At 44.6% G+C, this 27,862-nt stretch overlaps 2 protein-coding genes across 10 annotated transcripts in view; one reads left to right on the plus strand and one right to left on the minus strand.

Annotated features, from left to right (window-relative positions):
- The window catches only part of LOC134212448 (uncharacterized), a 112,692-nt gene that overhangs the window by 71,459 nt on the left and 13,371 nt on the right, over positions 1-27,862 (plus strand). The window lies entirely within an intron of this gene.
- Positions 24,289-27,396, minus strand: LOC134216179 (uncharacterized protein K02A2.6-like). The gene has a single exon (XM_062695136.1). It carries the CDS (start codon positions 27,367-27,369, stop codon positions 24,289-24,291), a length of 3,081 nt encoding a protein of 1,026 aa, XP_062551120.1. The 5' UTR covers positions 27,370-27,396.

Here is a 27,862-nt window from a genome sequence, read left to right on the forward strand (position 1 = left end):
CCGCCAAAATTCCATCTCGATCGGTCATTTTTGTACAGAAATCGGCATCCGCTGCTATTATTTTAAACACATGTGTATGAGACGAGCACCCCGGCAACACGCATGGACCGCACTTACCTCTATATTTACAGCAGGTCCCCGCAGCCCACCCGCGACATGTTGGTTGCCGGGGTGAACAAGGTGTTCACAGCATCACAGGTCTCTACTGCAGCTGCTGGTTTTGTTCAAAACGCCATCATCGCTGCAGCTTCGACATAATCTGTTGATGTCTCTCGATGAGGTTGTAAGGGGTCAAATTCATGCCGCTGACAAGCAGCATGTCGTTTCGCTCACCATCTCCGGATTGGCAATCCTACGCCTTTGATCGCAAGGCTACTGTAGACCCCCTAATACAAAAATCTGGTTCAACGAAAACAAAACGGTATTGAAAAATTAGTCCTTCTTGGAAGTGCAGGTCACAGCACTATGTGTTGGACTAAGTTTCAGAGGCCATAAGTAATGTATAAGTGACAGAAAATATCACTGAGAAACGGATTGGGTGACACACCCCAATCAGATATTTCCCGCTAGAAAGTATAGCTAAACACATTAATAACTTCTAAAACAAATGCTGAAAATGTTACCCATCAGTGAAAGTATTATTAATTGGCATGGAGCACCGCATTCCTCAAACATCAATACACACTCTTCCTCATATTTTCTCCGCACTATTGACACTATTTGCACCCACATACAACAAAAATCGAAAAGATATAATTTCTAACAACCCACTGAATGAACCATCCCTACTAGACGCTCCCAACTGATGATCCAAAACCCCGCACTCCTCCTGATTATACGACTTATTAATGAGGTTGATGCTCTTCACTGGCCACCGCCGAGAGGAAGCATCCCATTATGGGTCTTATTTATCGGTATCGTAAAGACCCGTCAGTATGAATTGGATTGCTTATAAACATGTCGAATTTACGACGGCCCCAAGTGTCGGCATGTACTTTTATCAATCGTTTGTTGGGCCTACATAAAACAATGTTGCCGTGCCGAGGAAAATAAAGATGCGGCAAGTAAACCTCAATCGAACCGGTTGCATAACGAAGAGGATTTTCCCTTTTCCTCGGACCTTTTCCGCTGTTTGCGAATATAAAGGCAAGATGAACCACTTGTTCACGGATGATTTAATCTCAAAAGTAATCGATTGCGTCACGTGAAGCGCGTTTGCGCAAACCAAACGACGATTAGTAAATCCTCCGGCGATTTTCCATGTACTAAGGCGCATATCTCTCCGCTTCTCATAGGATTTGAAGGGGCAATCAAGCCAGCAACGCGTGGATCAGTTCCTGAGTAAGTGGCAAGTACCATCATCAGTGAGGTCGATCAAGCATACAATCCCAATGGAAATAATACTCTCCAATAGTATGGCCAGGCACCATCAGAAGAGTGTCTAAACAAAACTTAAAGTCGGGGGTGATTTCATCAGTGATCAAAATGCTTGAACACCGAACACAAATTAGGGGAACGGTTCGGCATTTCATCTCATAGCTCCCATTTCCATCCCATCAAAAACAAAGCAATGAAAAGGTATTTGATTTGTTATTTATTTTTGTGATTTTTTTCAGCAGTGAGCACGCATGTTAGCAAAAGGAAGCGACAAGATTGTTGCTGTTGAGAAGACTTTTATGTATTGCACAGGCCACTCCGGCCTTAATCTGGAAATAAAAAAAAAAAGTTGCTGTATTTCTCTTTTTTTGCGATGAGATGCATATATGTTCAGTAAGATGTAAAACGGAACAGTTCCCTATTTATTTATTTATTCATTACCAGACTAAGGCCGAAGTGGCCTGTGCGGTATATAAGAATCTTCTCCATTCAGCTCGGTCCATAACTGCACGTCACCAACATCGCAGTCTTCGGAGGGTCCGCAAATCGTCCTCCGTCCGTCCTTCCAGGTCCTTCCTCCCCCGGTTTGGGAGGTACCTGGCCGGGGTTTAGCTTCCCAGCCCCACTACCCTTGTTCGGGATAGTAATCCTCCGCGTTTTGGAACGCCCCCCAGGGAGCTCATCCCCTGGAGACTGTCTCCCCCGTTTTTGTGTCTGCTCCGTTGGAGCAGTCACCCCCGACGTGCCCGCGAATACTTAAGCCTCAGTCTGGGTAGACTTTGGCACCACCGTCTTCTCTGGCACGCCCTCGGTCGATTCAACCTTGCCTGAGTCCGCGAATCCTTGGACCTCAGTCTGGGTAGACTGACAACTCCACGGATTTCACGGGTTTATACTTGGCCGTCCCGACCGCCCTCTCCAGCTTGGCGTCCAGTATCGACTTTCGAAGTTTCAGCAAGCTCCTCTTGAGGTCCTTACTGATATTATGCTTCGATGACGCAAAGTCGATGGTGGCGTCCAGCTGTTCCATCGCCACCTCGAAGGACGAAAGCCCATCGCGTTTGCGGTTCATCACCTTCACAAGCCATGGGCCGTCTATAACCTCTACCGGCGTAGCCTGGGAGATGGTTAAGTGACCCACGCTGGCGCTGCGCACCAAGCTGCCGACTATTGCTTCTGGCCTCCTAGGCGGGGACCTGAACAACCCACCTCTTGCGAAGGGGTTGTCGCCTACACTACTACCACTAATTGAAGGATTGACTTGGTTTTCCATTTTGGTCCCATGAGTTGCTCGGGAAAAGAGGTGCACCACGCCAGAGCCCAGCATGACGCGGTAAAGGACAATTACTGTGGAGGGTGCCCCCAGGTACCCCACAGGCTCCGTTGAAAGCTCATTATTTCACCCCCTTGGCCATGCATCCCCTCGGCATGGGTCGCTTAACGCCTTGGGATTAGGGGTAAGGGACAATGGTCCCTCTGGTCGCACCCACTCACTCTAGCTGATGTCAGAAGGACAACAGTGTCCAGGCTGCAGTACCAGCTAAGTACAAAACCCTTAGCTGGCGGTCGATTGTCTTCGGAAGACCCGGGGAAGCGAGAGATTGGGACCAGAACTGTGTGGGTCGCTCTTCCCTAGATGTCAACTCACCATTTCGCAGCCCTGTGAACAAGTGTCTCCACTCGGATGTTGCCAGGTGTGTTTTCGGATATTCTTACGTGCGAAGTAGGTACTGCTTATTGCCATCCCTCTAGTAGCAGCAAAGGTTACAAGTCGTAGACCATTATCGTTGGTAACGGAATGAAGGCTTTCCGTGTTGGGCACTTTCCGTAAGCCTTATCAAGGTTCTCATAGAACTCATCTTTCACGTCATCAGGCTTATCGTTCGTTGGGGTATAGATGCTGATCAGGCTATAGTTGAAGAATTTGACCTTCATTCTCAACACGCAAATGCGGTCGCTTATCGGCTTCCACCAGATAACACGCTTCATCTGCTTCCCGATCACCATAAAACCAACTCCTCGTTCTGCTCTGCCACCGCCGCTATAGTAGATGTGGTACTTGAATGAAGTGCTCGCTATGGGATCCACCGCCCGGAATTTACGTTCTTCAGTTCTGGGCCACCGTATTTCATGGATTGCTACCACGCCGACCTTCTGCAGCTTACGAGCCAGGAGCCCAACACGTGCGGATTCATTCAAAGTTCTCACGTTCCAAGATCCGACTTTCCAATCGTTGTCCTTTATTCGTTGCCGGGTCTGTTGCCATTGAATCAATCCGTTTGCTCTACTTTTGCCTTTCTTGGTAACTGTAGAATCTTCGGTAGGCTACCTTACCAGGGTTGCACTACCTACATCGCGTTGAAGGGGCTGCCTTCTCGATGCTGACACGATGTAACATGGTGTGCACAGTTTAATTTAGAGTCCCTCGCTGGCACTCGGACGATGATCAGCCGCCTCTTACATGGAGAACAGACGCTGTTGTGAGCCGATCTTGACATGGAGAACAGACGCTCAGTAAGATTTGCACCTCCGGAGAGGAGCAAATCCCCCTTCCCTGTCAGCATACGACCATAGTTCCCACCGGGGCTGGTTACCCGATCTTCCCCAAGCAGCACGCGCAACATCTTTCAAATAGGTGTTTGTTCCTAATAAATTGCACTGAAGACACTGGCAATACATCGAGTGACATTAAAGCCACTTCCCAGTTTCAGAAAATCACAATGTTTCATTTCCGTTTAAGTGGCGTCGAAATATTCTACCCATCTGACTTCTTGGGTGGTTAAAAATTCGATGTGTTTCATATCAGAAACAAAACAGATAAGCAGCAGAATTAATAACACTTCGGTTCATTGCTGTTACGATAATGTTTCTGATATGTTGCAAAACGCTTTGAGCTCAGCTGAGCAGTATTTTATTTTTGACAGTCCCCTGCATGTTCCGTATAAGGTACAATGAAGTTACAAATGACTTTGTTGTTTATGTAGTGCACTTGTAGCAGAATCTTCAAATAGAATTGTTGGTGTGATGGTTATAGTAGAAGGTTGCAAATCTCAAGGTCCATGGTTCGATTCCCGGTTGGTTTTTGTGTTTTTATTTTCATTGTAGCCGCAAGATGTTGCAAATAGGCTCCACCTCTTGCGCTTTTTGTGTCACAAAGGAGTTCCAAATACGACGCGTTGTGCATAAGTCAGACCTTTAGTAAGTCACACCACTGTTGTTGTTACTCACTGAGAAACAAGAGGTGTTGCTTGGGTCCCTAAGGTTGCTCGTATCCCGGCCAGCACTACGAGGAGGTAGGGATAGGAGTTACTAGGTTTATTCCTTCAGGTACGCGAAGTACCAATGGTACGCTTTACCCAGCATTTGCCGCTTAAGAGATCACATTAATTGTTATTCGTATTCTATACTTATTCACCTTTGCCTTATTTCGAGCTATCGTCTATTTCTGAAGCAGGAACTACATCTACGTTAGAAGTAGAACCACATTAATGATTTTTTCCCTGATGAAAACAACAAAAACTTGCCGAAACGTTGGAACAAATTTTAAACGGTTGGTCTAAAAATATCCAGTCGAATCATTTCAAATAGTCCTTACTTCGTGAAAATGCCTTCTTTTAAAGCATGGATCATATCCTCCATTATCTTATTCCGGGCAGATGCATATTATCGAGGAATGAATAATAACATTCATTATCTGGGAAAACACTTATTTCTAAAAAAAGGACACATTTACCATTACATGGATACAACTATGGTCCAGGATTTACGCAGAGAGATGTATTTTACGCCGAATATTTATTTAAAAAAAAAAGTTCTATAAAGTTATTCGGAATAGTAAGGCCATCATTTCGGTCTATCAAAAAAAATAATATGGCCCATTATATAAAAAAAATATTTTTTTAGGTGATGCTGGCATATAATACATAAACTTTTTCTACAGCTATTAAGTAGGCTGATTTAGAGCAATTTTGCCTACAAGGATTAGGGTGACCCTTAAAAAACTACTGATCTACTGATCTACTTTTTTTGTTTTCGATTTTTCGGGAAAGTCGTCTTCGGGTGACTTTTAGAACTAAAAAAAATGCAACTTTTGATGTGATATGCTCAATATGCTGAATATCTCCTGCCGATCAAAAGTTTAAATAGTTTTTCTGACAAAATTGCGTTTTATTTTCGAAAGTTGATATCTCCGATTGGTGCAAAACAATAAAAAATATGTTTACACGGCATTTGGAAGAGCAGCTCATATTCTTTATTATATGGAAAATTTGGAGATATGATATTTTTTACCCAAGTTGTATTGATTTCATTAATGTCTTATTTTTATTTGCCCCAATCGGAGATATCAATTATGAACAAAAACGTAATTTTGACAGGAAAACAATTATAACTTTTGATCGCCAGAAGATATTGAGCATATTTACATAACAATAGTTGCATTTTTTAGCTCTTAAAGTTACTCAAAAAATCGAAAACTAAAAAAATAGATCAAAAATACTGTTTTTTACCACCCTAAAATTAAAAAAGTTTTTTCGCAAAATATATTTTAATAAGCTGCGCTACAACTTTGTAGAACATAACATGTCAGTATTCCGTAAAAAAAATGTATGAAAGGCCACCCTATTCCTTGATAGCATCATGGTGATGGCCTTACTATTCCGAACAACTTTGTGAAACAACATTTTTCTCTAAAAAATATAGTTTTGGCGTAAAATGTATCTTCCGCATGAAACTGCATCCAGGACCATAGTGATTCCAAGCAGGGCAAACGCATTATCTTTGTTTACAAGAATTCACATTGTCTTATACTTCTTTAGAAGGTATATACAGGACAGGAGTTAGGTTTCGAAGATAGAACAAATATTTAGTAAAACGCTTTCAATCGGAATTGCTGTTCGTGGTTCTACTGTTAAAAAATTGAGTGAGGTTTTCTTAGCGTGTTTTAGCTATGAAAACGTATCTGGCTACTTTTCAATAGGAAACAATGGGAAACGATTTGCATGCAGATCGGTTTAAGATAAGTTCATAAAACATGAGTTTATTTTACGCACATACAGACATTATTCTTCTTCTTCTTCTTCTTCTTCTTCTTCTTCTTCTTCTTCTTCTTCTTATTGGCATAACATCCCCACACTGGGACAGAGCCGCCTCGCAGCTTAGTGTTCGCTAAGCACTTCCACAGTTATTAACTGCGAGGTTTCTAAGCCAGGTTACCATTTTTGCATTCGTATATCATGAGGCTAGCACGATGATACTTTTATGCCCAGGGAAGTCGAGACAATTGCCTAGACCGGCACCGGGAATCGAACCCAGCCACCCTCAGCATGGTCTTGCTTTGTAGCCGCGCGTCTTACCGCACGGCTAAGGAGGGCCCTACATACAGACATATATAATCTCAATTCGTTGAGTCGTTTGGTATATAACATTATGGGTCTCCGGACCTTCTATCAAAAAATCGTCTTTGAAGTGAATACATAGCTTTTTCGTCACACCTTGGTGTACAAGAAAGGATTGAAGGGAGAGAAGAAACATTAGAAGTTTATCATTGATAGTTGTCCGTAACCAATTTTATCATACTATTTTAAATCTCTGGTTCAGTCCCACCTCTCGAACCTGCCAATGCGTTTTAAATTGCCGGTATTTAAGCATAAAACCCGCTTCAGACATAAGAAGTCAGACCGCCATCCGACAACGGGTGTCGCGCCTCTACAGCTGATTTCCGAGAAAACCCCATCTGTATGCCTCGCAGGTGATCGTCTCTCGATAATCAACTGAATACTTTATTGATTTCATTAGCGAAACTTTTTCTCTCCCAAGACGACGACAAATCAAACGAATCGCAATTTTCTCAGCCACTTGTTGCTGGTAAGTCACCGCATACAAAACGCTACGCACGGCAATCTCTCAATTCCAGTGAAGTCGCGGCGAGGGGGATGGCTATTTAGCCTTTTATGGCGAACTTGAATGGGACACGTAAAGCGCGAATCGCGAGGTAGTTTTTGTTTCCTCTCCCCGTGAAACAGCAGGCTTCCAGATATTATATGGCGAACTATCATCCCATCGCCCATTATCATCATCCTATCTTCATTCACAAAGTCGATTGCGCGCTGCTGCAGCATCATCAAGTGCAACATACCTACAGGGGAATAAACTTGTGTGGTGGCAGTCCTGTTCAACACTTAAAACACCGGCATCACATGCGGCGAAGAAAAAGCAAAACAAAATAAAACGAAACGCACCTTTCTTGGTCGGTGGGCAAGAAGCTCAGAAAAAAAATAACCGCGAAGGTGAATGGCAATCGAAAGCGCAAAACACAAACCGAACTGCATCAATGAAGATGCAGTTTGTCTGGCAGTCACTCACTGCGATATCTCCAACCAGATGACACCAAATTAGTCACACGTGTTGAGAAAGGGTTGTAGTTGTCGAGGGTTAACCAATTCTTTCCGTTATAAAGTTTTAGTGGACATTTTGTTTTTCTCATATATAAAATGAAACAAAAGGAATAACTTCTCCAGAAGCCGCCGTATAGTGTCTATTAGACAGTTTGGTATGTACGCTGAGGGGTCTCCTGGTAGCTTGCCTTCAACGCTGTGTTCGGGATCCCGGAAGGAATAATGACTATGAGACAGTATCAATATGAGATCAATTCTCCCCGTTTCAACTTGTTGTCCATTTCGACCTTTTGTTCTGTTCGACCTTTTGCTCATTTCGACGTTTTGTCTTTGCAACCTTTTGTGCCGTTCGACATGTCCTTTCGACCTTTTGTTGCTTTCGACCTTCTATCCTTTGCGGCCATTTGTCCCATCGACCTTCTATCTTTCGACTTTTGTCCCTAGCCCCTCGGAAGGAGCCAGTGCTCCTCTTGTTTTGGCTATCAGCACCCAACAGGCGTTTTCCACAGTTTCTCCAAGCAGGCTTTCTTTCTCCAGTTCTTTTTGATGGCCTTGTTCACCGCTTTGAATAGCTTGATGCGTTCTTCCCTCACTTCCGCCGAGCGTGCGCTTTTGTAGCCTAGCCGCAGCTCACGGTAGGGAATTTTTCACTGGGATAAGTATGTTGAGACAGGGTCGTTTATGCTGCCAGTAACTTACACACACAATCATCCACGTTAATTCGAAAGGAAACAAAAAAAATTGCCAGAAATTACGTAACGCTGGAAAAGGCAAACCAAAGTTCCCAAACACTGAGTGCTCACAAGTCACACTTGTCGACCCTTCAGAACTGTCCAACCAGGATGAGGCCTGGAACTCCTTTATGAGCACGGAAAACAAAAACAAGGCAGAACTAGGTGTAAACTATTTAACCCCAGGGATCACTATATAAAAACTGGGCCACACACTATACTCATTTAACAAATTTTTATTACCCTAATTCGATAGTTCTAAATAGTGACGTTACTCTATCGGTTTGTGTGATACTTGCCGTTTCGTTTTAGATGGATCGTTCGATGCTCGGTGGCTGGCAGATGTGGTACAGGAACTGGTAGGGTGCGGGCTTCGATGGCGGATTATGATGGCTGTTGTGCGGTTTATGCGGTGACCGAATTCACGCCCGAACATGAACCTGTCTGAGATGCTCGGCTTCGATGATGGCGAGCAATGGTGGTTTCAAACAGGGTTCTAATTAGCTGGACCGAATTTACGCCGTAACATAAACCGGTCGGCTGGCTGGGTGAACCTCAGTGGAACGTTGGGCTGGATGAGGCTTCTGTCCGTTTTTGGGGGCCGTACACTAATTACGTAAACAATTTTTCTAGGTTTTTCAACCCCCCTCCCCCCATGTAAGATTTTTCCAATACATTTTTTTTTATTTATATGGAGCGTATGAAAATGGCAGACCCCCCTCCCCCATAAGTGCTTACGTAATTTGTGTACGGCCCCTTGGGGAGATTCCCGATTGGAATTTGATAATGGATTCCAATCCTCCAGCCTTTTCAACGACGTTCCGAGGGTTTTGTTGAAGATGGGCTTGCCAGATGACGATCAGGACAAGCACTCGCAAAAAGCACAAAAAAGGCCCGTTGGACGGACCTGCCAAAGCAGATTGGCACATTATCACTCATAAGTTTGCCCATCCCGCCAGTACCACACTAGATCCATTAACTTGATTCATCTAACTTAATTCTAATTACCTTTTTGTGGCTGCTTATTGGTGAACTTTACAATGCTTCTTCTTACTTCTTCTTCTTATTGGCATTGCATCCCCACACTGGGACAGAGCCGCCTCGCAGCTTAGTATTCATTAAGCACTTCTACAGTTATTAACTGCGAGGTTTCTAAGCCAAATTACCATTTTTGCATTCGTATATCATGAGGCTAACACGATGATACTTTTATGCCCAGGGAAGTCGAAAGAATTTCCAATCCGAAAATTCTCTAGACCGGCACCGGGAATCGAACCCAGCCACCCTCAGCATGGTCTTGCTTTGTGGCCGCGTGTTTTACCGCACGGCTAAGGAGGGCCCCGATTCTTACAATACTTTACAATGCTGTTCACGCTTATTGTTGTATATTGTATTCTAATAAAATGGAAACAATAGAACAATTAAAACAATATAACAAACACTCTTGTTTTTCAACTAACCGTACTACAACGAATTGTGATAATAGTTTTAACGTTTTACTAATTTCGTAATTTTAAGTTTTCAACCTACAATGACACCAAATGATTAAACAATTTACACCATATATATTTTAACAATTAACACTAACTTTAACTTTAACGATCACATCGCGCACTTCTAATTCCGTTGATGGACTCGGGCAGAAAGGACGACATCGGTTTAGGCCAAGCATATAAATTCTAAAATTTGGGAAAGGGAAAATCCATTAATTACGCAAAAATTGGCTATTTTCAACCCCCCTCCCCCCTATGTCACACTTTTTGTATGAATCATTGAATTTTTTTGTACGGATTGTCACACTTCGGGCAACCCCCCTCCCCCCTCTGAGCGCTACGTAATTTATGGATGCTCATAAACGGACACGAACAAAAACGGATTTTTCGGATAACGTCCTCTCTGGGTTACCTTTTCATCAGCTTTGCGCACTTTCTTGCATTCAAGTTAAAGTTCAAACCGCTACAAACAAACAATACGACCATTGATTGGGTGACAGGCATAACAGCATAAACGTTTGAATTCTTCTGAGGACATGGTCGAACTACTAAACAAGAAAAAAACTCATGAAGGATAAATAGGAAAACAAGGAATATTTGGTAATGGACAATTAAGTTTAAGGAATATTTGTTTGTGGTGGAGCTACAAACTGCATTTTATGACCAACGGTTACGCTTTGTAATCTTCTTCTAGCCCTTCTAGCCATAGCTTCGCTGAAGGCCCCACCGTCGAAGTGGGTGACCTTTCACGCCTGGGTTGCAGGAGCAACTCTCCGGCTTTCAATCTTTACTTCGCTGCTTATCCTGTATTGGATATTCAAATGGTCACTGTGAACGTAACTACCGTCAACCCCCCACTGCAGAGCACCGACCAAACTTGGACTGCAGAACGTCACGTCTATTATCGATTTCACTTCGTCTCGCTAGAAGGTACTTCTCGAGCCTCCGTTGCACAGGACGACGTCCAGCTTGGCTAAGTTCTCTAGCAGCATTTGCCAATCTCCGATTAGTAAAGAGACTTCCAAACTCCTTCGCCTACGCATTGAAGTCTCCTGCGATAACTTCTGGTTTTCGATCCACAAGGTGTGATGTCAGCGATCGACCATCTCAGCGAATTTTTCTATCGGTGGGGCATAGCCTAGCTGCAGTAGTATACGCCATTTATTTTCACTAGAACTACACCCTCCGCTCTTATGGTCAGCACTTCCTGGATTGGGAATCTTCCCGTCGTACGAATCGCCGCTGATCTGGATCCATCCGCCACCCAGTTCCCGTTATTTGCGGGGATGCGGTACGGGTCCGCCAATATCGCTACGTCCGTGCTTGCTTCTGTTGTCGTCTGCCACAGCAAATGCTGAGCAGTCGCACAATATAGTTCAGGCCTACATTTCTTGCACGACAAGCAGGCCCACCAATGGTGGGTACAATAAAAATGAGCTTCGACCATACGCGCGCCGCATTGTAATTTTTCTTTGAGTACGGAGTGATTTTAACACCAATATATGTTTTAATACCATCAGCTGATAAATGTACTATCTTGCATGTTAAAAATTGAGTAGTGAGTTGTGTCACCGTTTCGGACGTTTGGCCGAATACCGTTCGGCAGAATACCATTTGACCGAAGGCCACTAGACCAAAACTTGTATGATCGAATAGGTCATTCGGCCGAATATGTCATTTGGCCAAATATGACATTTGGCCGAATAGGACATTTGGCCGAATAGGTAGAACCGTACTCACGAGGTCCAAATATTTTAGAAAACTCCTGAACACATATCAATAGAGAAATAATTGTTGTGCGATAGATTAGAAACACAAATTAGCAAAGGCACGAGTTTCAATTATTAACATAATCGTTTATCTTTAATTTCTCTAAGATGGTTATCTATCACAAATAAGAAGGCAAATCATTTTCACATAATCACAATCAAATACCCACATAAAGCCACGCTTAAAACAAGTTGCTGCACTTTCCATGCTGTAATAATAACAAAAGCCAGGAGAGTGCATCGCACTTGCTTACTTTTTCATTCACTTCCTCAGATACCAGTTGTTACTGGATGCGCTTGCAGCAGCATAATCATGTGCGCATCACATGATGTCGTTGGGTATGAAGTGCCATTGGCCTTCTGCTTCCTTGGAATCGATGGATCTCTATGAGTTATGGGATTGAGCACCGATTCCAGGTTTATGTTTTTAATTGTAAGCAAAAAAAAAATACCATAAAAATTACCCAACTGAATTTATTTTATTTCCTTATTTTTACTATTCTATTCTGTGACAGAATTCTCTAGCATTTTTTTTATAACGCATTCGCTGATTTACACACATAATGGTCATGTTTCAGGATCAACATCTCGATTTCTAGGGATTAGATTGAGGACATTTTTGGCATCCCAGCTTAAAACGACCTAAACTTTCAATAAATATGCATGTTACTGAAAAGGCACGTTTTGATTGTAAATAATTATAAAGCTATTACTTTTATATGAAGCTCCACATGGACTGGCTTAATGATTACTTCCAACTGAAATATGCCCTCGGCGGGGGTGTATTAAGAGTTTAACAGTTAATTATGTTTCTTATGTTGATCCAATATGCCCAATTTATTAGTGGAGAACATTTCATTCAAAGTTTGGGTTTTCTGCAAAGACGTGCCTAATGCTGTGTGACTCGGTCTGTCAATTGCACAGTTTTTCTCATCAGTTTTCCGGAGAACCAGTCCGCGAGGTACCAGTTACCTACTGCACAGGTTCGTGGAAGTCACACGATCCTGCCCACCAGTTGTGATTGCACGTGGGCCCGTGGGTGACGGATTCTCCTACTGATGATGGTCATCGATCAGCACCAGCGGCGGTTGTACATATGAATGTTGTGGTTGTGGCTCGCGTTGGTTATGTTGGAGGTATCATTGGCTATGGCGTATTATCGGTAATGGATATATCGTTTGATGCCTATTACACCGATGGGACTCGTTTGGATGGTGCGGCATATCACTTGTTTAGCTTAATCACTGGCTATTTTTATCGACACATGGCAGTTCATTGACGGTATGTTACTTAATTTCTTCATTTCACTTTTGTTGCTCTCAGTGACGATGGTTGAAGAATTTTTGAAAAAACAACAACAGGTTTCCCTGGAATTTAACGTTCAAAATTTGCGGATCTGAACGATGCCATTTGGCACGGCGAATGCTGGGTAAAGCGTACCATTGGTACTTCGCGTACCTGAAGGAATAAAATAGACCCCATCTCGCGGTCCTTAGCCTCTTACCCAGCAACTCCTATCCCTACCTCCCCGCGGTGCTGGCCGGGATACGAGCAACCTTAGGGAAGATCGGGTAACCAACCCCGGTGGGAACTATGGTCGTATGCTGACAGGGAAGGGGGTTTGTCTTCCGGAGGTGCAAATCTTATTGAGCGTCTGTTCTCCATGTCAGGATCGGCTCACAACAGCGTCTGTTCTCCATGTTAGGGGCGGCTGATCATCGTCCGAGTGCCAGCGAGGGACTCTAAGTGAAACTGTGCACCATGGTCCACCGGAAATAAGGAGGAATGGTCCTCCGGAAATTTAGGGGTTTGGTGTCAGGCCCTGCAAGCCAGCCTTTAAAAATCATAAGCAACGAACAATCAACAAGAGAGTACGGACCGGAACCATCGGCGAAGACCACTGCGACGAAAAAGGACTAGCGATTGGAAACTCGGTTCGTGGAACTGCAAATCTCTCAACTTCATCGGGAGCACACGCATACTCGCCGATGTGCTCAAGGACCGTGGATTCGGCATCGTAGCGCTGCAGGAGGTTTGTTGGAAGGGATCAATGGTGCGAACGTTTAGAGGTAATCATACCATCTACCAGAGCTGCGGCAACACACACGAGCTGGGAACAGCTTTCATAGTGATGGGCGATATGCAAAGGCGCGTGATCGGGTGGTGGCCGATCAATGAAAGAATGTGCAGGTTGAGGATCAAAGGCCGGTTCTTCAACTTCAGCATAATCAACGTCCATAGCCCACACTCCGGAAGCACTGATGATGATAAGGACGCATTCTACGCGCAGCTCGAACGTGAAAACGACAGCTGCCCAAGCCACGACGTCAAAATCATCATAGGAGATTTGAACGCTCAGGTTGGCCAAGAGGAGGAGTTTAGACCGACTATTGGAAAGTTCAGCGCTCACCGGCTGACGAACGAAAACGGCCTACGACTAATTGATTTCGCCGCCTCCAAGAATATGGCCATTCGCAGCACCTACTTCCAACACAGCCTCCCGTATCGGTACACCTGGAGATCACCACTGCAGACAGGATCACAAATCGACCACGTTCTGATTGATGGACGGCACTTCTCCGACATTATCGACGTCAGGACATATCGTGGCGCTAACATCGACTCTGACCACTATCTGGTGATGGTTAAACTGCGCCCAAAACTATCCGTCATCAACAATGTTCGGTACCGACGACCGCCGCGGTACGACCTAGAGCGACTGAAGCAACCTGATGTCGCCACTGCATACGCGCAGCATCTCGAGGCAGCGTTGCCGGAAGAGGGTGAGCTCGATGGGGCCCCTCTTGAGGACTGCTGGAATACAGTCAAAGCAGCCATTAACGACGCAGCGGAGAACAACGTCGGGTATATGGGTCGAAGTCGACGGAACGATTGGTTCGACGAAGAGTGCAGACAGATTCTGGATGAGAAGGACGCAGCGCGGGCGGTCGCGCTGCAGCAAGGTACCCGTCAGAACGTGGAACGTTATAGACGGAAGCGGAGACAGCAGACCCGCCTTTTTCAGGAGAAGAAACGCCGCCTGGAAGAAGCGGAGTGCGAGGAGATGGACCAGCTGTGCCGTTCTCAAGACACACGCAAATTCTATCAGAAGCTCAACGCATCCCGCAAAGGCTTCGTGCCGCGAGCCGAAATGTGCCGGGATAAGGATGGGAGCATCTTGACGGACGAATGTGTGGTGATCGAAAGGTGGAAGCAGCACTACGAGGAACATCTGAATGGCGCTGAGAGTACAGGCAGTGAAAGTCAAGGCAGCGGAGGAGATGACTACGTCAGTTCAGCGGACGATGGAAGCCAACCAGCCCCCACCTTGAGGGAAGTTAAGGATGCCATCCAATAGCTAAAGAACAATAAAGCAGCTGGTAAGGATGGTATCGGAGCTGTGCTCATCAAGATGGGCCCGGAAAAGCTGGCCACTTGCCTGCACAAACTAATAGTCAGAATCTGGGAAACTGATCAGCTACCGGAGGGGTTATATGCCCCATCTACAAGAAAAGCGACAAGCTCGAGTGTGAGAACTCTCGAGCGATCACCATCCTTAATGCCGCCTACAAAGTGATATCCCAGATCATCTTCTGTCATCTGTCACCATTAGTGAATGAGTTCGTGGGAAGTTATCAAGCCGGCTTCGTTGACGGGCGCTCGACAACGGACCAGATCTTTACTGTACGGCAAATCCTTCAAGGCGGCATACGACAGTATAGACCGCGTAGAGCTATGGAAAATTATTGACGAGAACAGCTTACCAGACTAATCAAAGCAACGGTGGAATGTGTGCAAAACTGTGAAAATTTCGGACGAACACTCCAGTTCGTTCGAATCGCGCCGGGGACTAAGACAAGGTGATGGACTTTCGTGCCTGTTGTTCAACATTGCGCTAGAAGGTGTCATGCGGAGAGCCGGTGTTACACCCGCCGGGGTACGATTTTCAACAGATCCAGTCAATTTATTTGCTTCGCGGATGACATGGACATTGTCGGCCGAACATTTGCAAAGGTGGCAGAACTGTACACCCGCCTGAAACGTGAAGCAACAAAAGTTGGACTGGTGGTGAATGCGTCAAAGACAAAGTACATGCTTGTGGGTGGAACCGAGCGCGACAGGGTCTGCCTGGGAAGCAGTGTTACGATAGACGGGGATACCTTCGAGGTGGTCGAGGAATTCGTCTACCTCGGATCCTTGCTAACGGCTGACAACAACGTTAGTCGTGAAATACGAAGGCGCATCATCTGTGGAAGTCGGGCCTACTACGGGCTCCAGAAGAAACTGCGGTCGAAAAAGATTCGCCACCGCACCAAATGTGTCATGTACAAGACGTTAATAAGACCGGTTGTCCTCTACGGACATGAAACATGGACAATGCTCGAGGAGGACTTGCAAGCACTCGGAGTATTCGAGAGACGGGTGCTTAGGACCATCTTTGGCGGTGTGCAAGAAGACGGTGTGTGGCGGCGAAGAATGAACCATGAGCTCGCCCAACTCTACGGCGAACCCAGTATCCAGAAGGTAGCTAAAGCCGGAAGGGTACGATGGGCAGGACATGTTGCAAGAATGCCGGACAGCAACCCTGCAAAGATGGTGTTCGCTTCCGATCCGGCAGGTACGAGACGGCGTGGAGCGCAGCGAGCGAGATGGGCAGACCAGGTGCAGAACGACTTGGCGAGCGTGGGGCGTATCCGAGGATGGAGAGATGCGGCCTCGAACCGTGCATTGTGGCGTCAAATTGTTGATTCAGTGTTATCTGTTTAGATGTTAACTAAATAAATGAAATGAAACGATGCCATTTCTGTAATCATCAGGTTTGATGACCAATTTTTGCGTTACGTAATCAATGTATCTTCCCTAATGTAACTGTGGTGTAAAAGCAATTTCTGTATCCGGTAACTGTCCCCCAGGTCTGGACAGTGAGATTTTTCATGTGACCAAATAGCCATACTTGGCACCTGTTTTGTTAAACTTACTTCAAGTCAACTGTTTCTTCTTGCCACAGAAATTGTTTCTTCAGAAAGCCACAAAAATAAGTTGAAATAAAAATTGAAGATGTCGTTGCAAATGTTGCGAATTTGGAGTAGGATTTAAGAAATTTATCTGGAGAGTCAAATAAACTCTACTAAGAAATTTTCATATCAACAAATTAAACAAAGTGAAAAGCATAACTATTCTGAAGGATGTGTTTATTCATTTAACAGAAACTTAGTCATATTTGAACCATATGAACCGTGAAATTTTTCACCAAAATTCAACATCAAAATGCATCGACGAAAAACGTGTTCAAATGACCAAATATATTCCTCTTCTTTTATTGGCATTACATCCTCTACTAGGACATTGCCGCCTCACAGCTCAGTGTTCATTTAGCACTTCCACCGTTAGGGCCCATTCACAAATTACATAACGCTTTAGGGGGTTGGAGGGTGTCTGTCCAAGCGTTACGACCCATAAAAATTTTAGAGCCCTTCAAAACAAAACGCGTTACGAGGGTGGGTGGGGGATAAAAATGGTCTATTTTAGCGTTATGTAATTTGTGAATGAACCCTTTTTAACTTATATCTTATATCCTTATCCTAATATCTTGACTTATATCCTTATATCTTGAGGCGGTCTGGATCATTTGATATAAAGTCATTCGGCATAACGCCATTCGACATAAGGTCATTTGGCATAAAAGCCATTGGCATAACGGACATTTGGCATAATTTGGAACTGTAAAAGAAAAAAGGATTGTTTGATGTATTTTCACATAGATAGAGTAGACCAGAGATATGTTTTGAAAGATTTAGACTGATGGTAGATATTTGTCGGAAGGACGATCAAACGGAAAAGAGATCACATCCATCATTCACATATCCCAAGCAAAAGGTTACATAAAAAAAAACTTAATTCCCGTTGCTTGACACCTACTTTTAAAGAATGCATCACATCCACCATTATTGTCTTAATCCGGGCAAGCGCATACTTTTAAAGAAGAAATCACTTCCATCATTGCCTTGATCCAGGAATGCGCCTACTCCTAAAGAAGCGATCACATCCACTTTCACCTTATGCTAAGCGAGAGCCTACTTTTGAAGAAGGGATCAAACACCTTACTTTAGAGAAAAGATCACATCCACCATAACCTTAATCCGGACAAGCGCCTGCTTTCAAAGAAGGGATTGCACCCACCATTTTCTTTATCCGGGCAAGCGCTTATTTAAAAAAAAGGATCACATCTATTACTACCTGTCGGAGTTTCTTTTGTTTGTTTGATTGAAAACATAATATAAACGATGATATGGAAATGCTAATAATATTAGATATTATCATCTTCCAAACTTGGACGTACATGTTCATGATAGAATTAGAGGCGAAAGTATAGAATTGATAGTTCCGTTAGGATACGGCAGGCATGAAGAATGTTTTTATAGAAGTCGATTTGAAAGCGAGCGGAGGGCAATATTTGTGATGGCACTGATATTCTTCCCTCCCCCTTCATACGGGAGCTTGGCAGAAGGAAGGTCGTGTGATATGTGCCATTACAAATATTGCCCTCCGCTCGCTTTCAAATCGACTTCTATAAAAACATTCTTCATGCCTGCCGTATCCTAACGGAACTATCAATTCTATACTTTCGCCTCTAATTCTATCATGAACATGTACGTCCAAGTTTGGAAGATGATATTAGCATTTCCATATTATTGTAAATCGTTTAACTTCACGTAGAAGTAACATACACGAAATCATTAATTTAGTATAATATAAACGGTTCTTTCATTAAATACCGTTTTTATTTATTTTTTTCATTTTTTTGCACACACAACAAACAGCACTAATCTTCATGACGTCTGTCTCAAAACTGACTTGTACAACACGACCTTCGCTGAGACCGAAGGTTGTGCTGCCTCTTTTAATGATGCACGGTAATAATTTTACAAACAAGTTAGTGGTATAATATAATTCAAGAGACTTATCAAAATTAATTGAAATTTATTTAATTTTTTAATTTGATACCATTATTTCCTACACTGCCCTCTTTAAAAGAAGGGATCGCATCGACCATTGCCTCAACCCGAGCAAAGGCTTTCGATAGATGCTTTATTTTGAAGAAGAAAACACATTAATCTTTGCTTTCACTGGGAAAACCATGAATCCAATGGAGAGATAAAAATCATCATTGTCTCATACTCGGTTAATGCATGCTTTCTACGTAAGGATTATGTCTATTTAAATTTATTATCAAGCTGTATTATATTCACCATTCCGGGTTTTCCAGCACCACTTGGTCTAGTAACTATATTTATGAACACAAAAAAATTATGCCATATGTCCATTATACCAAATTACCCTCACTTTTGTAGCGGGAGCGGGCCATTTGGCATAATGCCATTTGGCATAAGGTCATTGGGCATAAAGGCCATTTGGCATAACGGTCATTTGGCATAACGGACATTTGGCATAATTTCGAACTGCGAAAGCGAAAGGGATATTCCATGTATTTTTTAGCGTGAATAAAGTAGGTCGAGGCTGTTTTCTGAAAAATTTAGACTGATGGTAGACAATTTCCGGAAGAACGAAATAAAAAAACGGCAAAATTACTTCCGAGGGAGGGATCACATCCATCATTGACTTATTCCGGCCACATGCCTACTTTTAAAGTAGGGATTACATCCACCATTGTTTCAATCCAGGCATGCGCCTTAAGACCGTCTCAAATCCACCATTGGCTTAATCCTGGCAAGCGCCTAACTTTAAAAACTCAAGCAATATACTTGTCGTAGACGAGTTACTAAAACCAATCAAGTCGCATATAGTTACTGCAACCAAATCAATCTGAATTGTGCTACTCGGAGAAGAGAACGCATCTACCATTAATTTATTCCCGGCAAGCGCCTACTTATAAAGAAGGAGTCACATCCACCATTGTCATAATCCGGGCAGGGCCTACTTTTAAAGAAGGGATCACATCCACCATTGCCACAATTCGGGCCACACACCTACTTTTAAAGAAGGGATTACATCCACCATTGCTTCAATCCGGGCAAGCGCCTACTTTTAAAGAACGAATCAAATCCTCCATTGCCATAATCCGTGCAAGCGCCTATTTTTAAAGAAGGGATCACACTCGCTAGTAGTTTTCCTTATAAGACATTTTCAACACAATTCCCGTCGCGGGATGAGTGGACATCTGGCTATTTGGTATTATGTCGGTAAGTATGTCGGACAGCATTGTTTGTTATACTGACGGCTCCCTCTTCGAAGGTAGAGCGGGTGCAGGTGTCTACTCGCGTGAGCTAAGATTGGAACAGTCCCACTCACTGGGTAGACACTGCACTGTCTTTCAAGCGGAAATATTTGCCATTATGTGTGGAGTGCAATCCGCACTGCAGAAGCACATAATGGGCAAAGTAATATACTTCTGTTCAGATAGTCAAGCAGCTATCAAAGCCCTCGCTTCGGCCAACTCAAGGTCGAAGTTAGTAATCGCATGTCGAACTCAAATAGAGGAACTGAATTCAGTTAATACATTGCACCTTATATGGGTACCTGGCCATTCTTCCATAGCTGGAAACGAATTGGCTGATGAGTTAGCTCGCACTGGAGCATCACAAGACTTTTTTGGTCCTGAGCCAGCTATTCCAATATCTAAGTGTTGGGTGAAGCGTTTGATTAGCTCTTGGGCTTCCACTCAGCACAAACGGTATTGGAGTAGTTTGGATTCATGTCGACAAACAAAATTGTATATCCGAGAGCCATCTCTGTTAGTAGCAAACTATTTAGCTAATCTGTCTAAACAGAATTGCAGTGTCTTAGTCAAGGCCTTGACAGGTCACTGTCGACTCAACTATCACATGGCAAATATTCAACGTGTTGAATCTTTTATCTGTGATGGTTGTGAATCCGATTATGGAACTTCTTATCATCTGATATGTAACTGCCCAGTTTATGCGCAACTGCGTTTCCAAATATTTGGTAAACACTTACTAAGTGAAATTGACTACAGAAACCTGAACCTTCAAAGTATTCTGTTGTTCATAACCCGTTGTGGTAAGGAGCTATGAGCTTTTGTACGTGTTGTATACGTTGTATGCCCTCTTCAAGGGTACCTTTCCCAAACTTCCCATTTTTCTTCCATCCATATTTCCTTTCCTTTTTGTTCACTTCCTTTTCCGTCAGGTGCGTGATGAGAAAGGCTGTGAAGGCGATGGCACAAATCTCCCGAATTGAGGTGAACGTGCCCCTGGAGCCGACGTTCTGATACCTGATACCTGATACCATTGTCATAATCCGGGCAAGCGCCCAACTTTAAAAACTCAAGCAATATACTTGTCGTAGACGAGTTACTAAAACCAATCAAGTCGCATATAGTTACTGCAACCAAATCAATCTGAATTGTGCTACTCGGAGAAGAGAACGCATCTACCATTAATTTATTCCCGGCAAGCGCCTATGTAAAAGAATCACAGGGCTGCCGCATTCAGCATCACCTCGGTGAGTTCCGGATCACTCGCAGCGATGACGTCTGATATGGAGGACCAAATAAGGGGTATGGATGGTATGCGGGACGAGAAAGGAGGCAGACAATTTTGTTTGGATAGACCTGTAGTGCGAAACAGATAAACTCTACCAGTGCGTGAATTCAGGCTTTTCTATAGAATATTAGTTATCATTATTACACCGAATTATTGATAAACACATTAGTGACTAGGTAAATGAATTAATATACTTACTTGCTACGATACTACTCTATTTCTTACAGATAAACCTATCCTAGTAGTACGGTTGGATTATCAGCGAAATAATTAGAATTGTTTAACCTAGAACCTAAAAGTAAGTCATGCAAGTCATGCAACAGATTGACATAGATTAATTGTCTATTAAAGTTTCATGCTAGGTGATTACATTATTTCAATATTAGTTGAAGAGTTTCGGAAGAAAAAGGAAGAACACGAATATGTAAGTTGTAAAATGTAATACCCAGTAATTTAGATTATTGACTATAATTTGATTACAGCTTTGAAGCTATTTACTGCTCTCAAAACGTGTTGGCGACTTCCCTTGGACTATCCGAAACATAACTTCAAAGATATTCCTGTGCAGCTGTGTAGTATACAGCACATCGGATTGGAGTAAGCACAGTAGTGCATAGTTTGCAAGATGCAATCTGAGAGAGTGTGGAAAATGTTCGTTGACCAGCCCCACCGAGCAGATGTTCGGATGTGATATGTGTGATGTCTGGTTTCATCCTGGTTGCGTGGGAGAGCCGGAGACAAGCCTCAATCCAGACCAGACCTGGAGATGCAGTAATTGTGCCAAGGATGACGTAAGAGAAACCGGTAGTCAGGCCGGAAAGTCGATACGAAGCTCTGCTAGTAGCAGATCCCGGAAAGAATTGCTACTACTCCAACTGGAAGAACAGCGGGCCCTTAAGTTAAAACAACGCGCAGAAGAGGATGAAATCCGGAGGAAGCGAGCCGAGGAGGATGAGGCCTTCTTGCAGCAAAAGATGGATCTACTTCTGGAGGACGACAATGCGTCCAGACTCAGCAAGTTGGGCAGTCGGGCGAGCAAACAAAATGTTGCGGATTGGTTAATCAACGGCCAAGGCGGACAAATAGTAGGGACGAGCTCATCATCCTATATGGTCAACCCGCAACATGACGTAGTCCATCAGCCTGTTAGTTCTGCACCATCTGCAACAGATCCTGCCCCAACATCGTCTACTTCAGTACCAGTATGCGAAGCTCCTGTCTCGACCTCCACACCACAGTCAGGTAAAGTGATAGGGCCCTTAGAAGTAGATGTCTCGCAAGCTATCGTATTGCAAAAGTTAGGGAACAGCTCTTCTCAGATAAATTATGTGAGCGCTCATCCTGGGCCTAGGGTGCTGAGCCAACCTCGTTTAATAACGGAAAGTGTGGCTGGGCAATCTCTACCATTATATACGTCATCTCAAAACCTGCCCTTCAGAAATTATAACGCTAATTCATCAATCGCTAATACGAATGTGACCTTCTCGGGACAGTGTGCACAGTCGTTTGCACCTAAACGATCAGTAGTATTTGGTCCACAGTTTGAAAGATCCTATGTTGGACAGACATCATCAGTAATTCCCCAAGGTGCACCGGTTACCACTTATCCTTCGCTAGTAAGTGCATCCGAAATACCGTGCTTAGTGTCAGAACCGGATTCAGTGTCATACAGGGCAGCAGGTTTACCGTCATACGGAGTCACTGGTTCTTCTGGTGGTTGGAATTCTCATGCGGGGCTAGCTGGTCCTCATCATCTCAATTTAGCGCCACCAGTAGGACACCATGCGTCGTCGATTGGGGAACCACATCAGCCGATGCCAAGCAGTGTGCAGTTAGCAGCGCGACAGGTGATGCCACGTGAGCTGCCTACCTTCTCTGGAGACCCGCAAGATTGGCCGTTGTTTTCGAGTTCGTTCTACAACAGTTCAGCTGCTTGTGGGTTCACAGATGCAGAGAACCTAGCTCGTCTTCAACGATGTCTAAAAGGACACGCCCTTGATGCGGTGAAAAGTCGCTTACTGATGCCACAATCAGTGCCGCACGTGATGGAAACCCTTAGGAAATTATACGGTAGGCCGGAAATCTTGATTCACACGCTGTTAAATAGATTGCGAAATGTGTCACCGCCACGATCCGAGAATCTGCAATCCATAATCACCTTCGGAATGGCCGTGCGCAACTTAGTTGATCATATGTGTTACGACGCGTTCGTGGGAGGTGGCCTGAATGTGATTGCTATCACATCTCAAAATAAAACGCGAACGTAAACGTAATTAAACAGACTTTACTGCGACACACGACTGTACGGATTAAAAAGGTTCCATTCTAAGAACTCTTAAAACAATGACAAACAACAACATTAATTGGTATCCGGTTTATGCTTTTGACGTCTATCGTGTGACAGCCTTCAGCTGCGACGAACGCGTTATGTTCCGAGGACCGTGTTCCCAGCGCTTCAGTTTCCGTTGTCGCAACATCTCCCTTTATAGAACTGCTGATACAGATAAAACTTCGCTGGTGCTCTTCTTGTTTGGGAAGAGCGGCGAGGTATTACGGGCAGTACGGCCGGTGTGCTAGCTGCAGGCGACACAAAATTTGAAGAGGTGGTAGTTGAGGACGAAGACGACAGGTCCGAGCTAATTGCCGGACTAACAGGTGGTGATAACGATGGAGTCCGAATTACGTCGCTTGAATTTGATCTGGACGCAGATACTTCGTTGCTCACTCTATTCAAAGGTTGTAGGTCCCAAATATCGAGAAGCAAATCCAGTTGGCGTTGCTTCGATCCAGGTGAGACGCTATTCCCAGAATCTTGATGAAATATTCGGCTACGCAGCTGGTTGAGATGCGACCGAACTAAGCGACGCTTTTCGGTAAGAACGTTGTACATAACATGGCCTAATTTTTTCTACGATTTTCCGGGAACCCAGTTCCAGGCGTTTTTGGAGTAGATCTTGACGTAGACGGGATCACTGGTGTTGAACGTTCTCAAATTGGGCTTACTTATTTGGGTCGACCTGTAGTGGTGCTGATTGTTGTTGTTTGGTTGGTGGACGTAGCAGCTCGAGACAAGTGCGTATGCGACGCCCGAACATATGTTCCGATGGTGATAGGCCTTCTGGTGCTGATCGGTTTGGTGTACTTCGGTAGGCCAGCAAGAATGTTTCCAAAATTTCGTCGGTTGTTCCTTTCCCTTCTTCGAGTTTTTTAAGCGCCCTTTTGAACGTATCGACAAATCGTTCCGCCTGGCCGTTAGACTGGGGGTGGAACGGCGCAGTGGTAACGTGTTCAATCCCGTTTGTTGAACAAAACTGGGTGAATAATGAACTCGTAAATTGAGTGCCATTGTCTGACACTAGCGTTTCCGGCATTCCTAGTCGTGCAAAAATGTTGCGAAGAATGGTGATAGTTGTAGACGCTGTGATTTGACGGGTTCGGATGATTTCTGGCCATTTCGAGAAGGAATCCACGGCGAGCAAGTAGTAGTCACCGTTGATAGGACCGGCGTAGTCTACATGGATACGTTGCCAAGGACGAATGGACTTGGGCCATGGCACAGGTACAGCTGAAGCAGGGGATTTGGCTGTCAAAGCGCATGGCGAGCACGCTTTTACAAAATCGACAATTTGTGTATCAAGTGACGGCCAATATACGTAACTTCGAGCCAATGATTTCATCCGCTGAATTCCGGGGTGTCCCCGGTGGAGCTCGTCGAGGCACTGCTTGCGTAAGGGAGACGGAATAACAAGCCTTTCACCGAAAAGGATGCAGCCTTGCATCGTAGATAACGACTCACGACGGTTATGGAAACGGAGAAGTTCTTGATTGGCATCACTGACCAGGGATTTCGGCCAGCCGTCCTGGATATACCGGTAGACCTTTTTGAGCACCGGATCCGCTTTGGTACTTTGTTGTACTGCCTTAAAACTTAAAGGTAACGCATTAAAAGTATTGCATACTACTGACCTAATATCACACTCCAATGTAACAGATGCGATTACGAAATCTTCGTCTTGCTTCACGTGGCGGTTGATGAGGCGGGAAAGAATATCCGCGTTTCCGAATTTCTCGGTGGGCACGTATATCATATTGAAATCGTACGAGAGTAGCGTTAGGGCCCATCGTTGTAGACGGTTGGCAGTGTATACTGGGATGCCCTTTTTGCTACCGAAGATTCGCAGTAACGGTTGGTGGTCAGTGTGGAGCAGGAACTTGCGGCCGAAAATCATGCGGTGGAATTTGGTTACCGCATAGATGATGGCTAATCCTTCTCGGTCAATCTGGCTGTAGTTGCGTTCGGCGGGTGCCAAGGCTCTTGAGGCATGCTGGACTACTTTAATAGATCCATCGGGGAAGCGATGACTAATTGTCGCTCCCAGTCCGACTGACGATGCATCAGCCGAAACAACTATGTCCAGTTTTGGATTGTAATGGGTCAAAAGCAAATCGGATGATAAAATAGTCTTGAATTCGTCGAAGGCTCGCTGACACTGAGACGTCCACACAAATTTCGCTCCTGTTTTCAGTAGATCATCCATTGGGCTACGAAGGGCACGCATATTCGGTACAAATTTTCCGTAATAGTTTACGGCTCCGAGAAACGACCGAACTTCCGACACATTTGTGGGTGCTGGCATTAGTTTGATGGCCTCTACCTTCGCCGGATCAGGGCGAATACCATGTTGATCGAGCATGTGTGCGAGGTACTTGATCTGCTTGCGTCCAAACGAGCACTTCTCCAAACGGACAGTAAATCCAAATTCTTGCAGGCGTTGAAAAAGCGCGTTTAAGTTATGCCAATGCTCTTCCTCGTTTTCGCCTCCGACGATCACGTCATCGATATAACCGCAAGTCTGTTTGAGCCCAGCTAGCATGGTGTCAACGAGCTGTTGGAATGCCCCTGGTGCAGCTTTGACCCCGGGTGCTAGGCGGTTTACCTTATAGAGACCCCGGTGGGTGTTGATAGTGAGGAGCGTACTCGTTGAATCATCGACATCAACCTGGAGGTAAGACTCTGACATGTCGATTATGCTAAACACCGTACAGTTGGAGAGCTTGACGAAAATGTCTTGTGGGAGTGGCAATGGATATTGATGTGGCTGGAGGGCATCGTTCAAACCTGTAGAATAATCACCACAAATCCTGATAGCGCCGCTGGCTTTACGCACGACCACAATCGGAGCGGCCCAATCGGAATAGTCAACGGGAGTAATAATCTTTAAACGCTCCAGACGATCCAGTTCCTCATCTACGGCTTGATACATGGCGTATGCCACGGGGCGTTTGGGGCGAAACACTGGTCGTTGTCCTGGTTTGAGGTCTAGCTTCACAGTTGTTTTGGTGCACCGTCCTAGACTGGTGCTGAAAACTTGCGGGTAAGCGGCCTTGAGCCGCTCGACTATGGGGGTAGAATTGTTCACCTGGCGGCAGTAAACATTCATCGGAACGGCATCAAGCTGGAATTTCTCCACCAAATCTAGCCCCAGGATATGCAGGTCCTGCTCAACGACGTAGATTGTACTCACTTGCGTTACCTCATCGATGGTGATCGAGCATTCAAACTCTGATAGCAGCTGCAGAGAATCACCCGATGCTGTCTTGGCATTCACTGACGGATATCTTGTTGGTGGCTCACCGAGTTGTTTCCAGGTTCCGCTGGATATTACGGTGATATCGGACGCCGAGTCGAGCTGTAATCGGACCGCGGCACCGTTTAAAAACACTGGAACAAATTTTCTTCTTTCTCGTACATTGTTCACTGACACTTGTACAGTTTTAGTTTCTACTGTGACGTTTCTCAATCGTCTCTTCACCCGCTTCTTAGGGGACTTTCTGTCACTACCACAGTATCCTTCTTTATGTCCATACTGGTGACACACTGAACACTTATGGTCTTTAAACCTGCAGTCACGTACGTAGTGCATCGACCCGCACTTCCAACAAGGACTGGGTGGCACTTTCTTCGCTTTTTCACTACAGGACGACGATGACGACGTACTTGATGTGTGTTTCCATGCTCGTGTTGGTTTGTGGAACCGCTGTTTGATTGCATTCACTGCGATGTTCGATGTTTCAATCATGGCAGTATCGTGCCGCAGGTTCAGCAAGCGCTGGCATTCCGAAGACAACTGCTCGAGAGTAATATCCGTATTTTCTTCGATGCGTGCTAACAACCGAGTTCGGATTTCAGCATCAGCTTCCGATGTCAAACCACAAACAAAAATTAGCACTTTAAATTGCTCTTCCGACAGATTTCCTAGCTCGAATTCCACACACGTTTTGTTGATTCGGCAGGTGTACGTTATAAAATCCTCGGTCAAGCTTTTAGCAGTCTGAAGGCACCGATAGCGTTTGCTGATCAGAGATTCCGCTGCTCCAAATAACCCTTTCAGCTTGGTTACTGTTGCATCGAAAGTGAAATCTTTCGTTGTCTTCGGCAGGATGAAACTGCAATAACGCTCGTGCTCTGCGATGCCGAGTTTTCGCATAAGCAACCTAACCTTTGCTTGCTCATCCAACCGTGCAGCATCGTTGGCAAACAACTCCTCGTAGCGCGAAAACCACGTCGAAAAG

This window comes from Armigeres subalbatus, chromosome 2, assembly GCF_024139115.2.
Source record: "Armigeres subalbatus isolate Guangzhou_Male chromosome 2, GZ_Asu_2, whole genome shotgun sequence".
NCBI lineage: Eukaryota > Metazoa > Arthropoda > Insecta > Diptera > Culicidae > Armigeres > Armigeres subalbatus.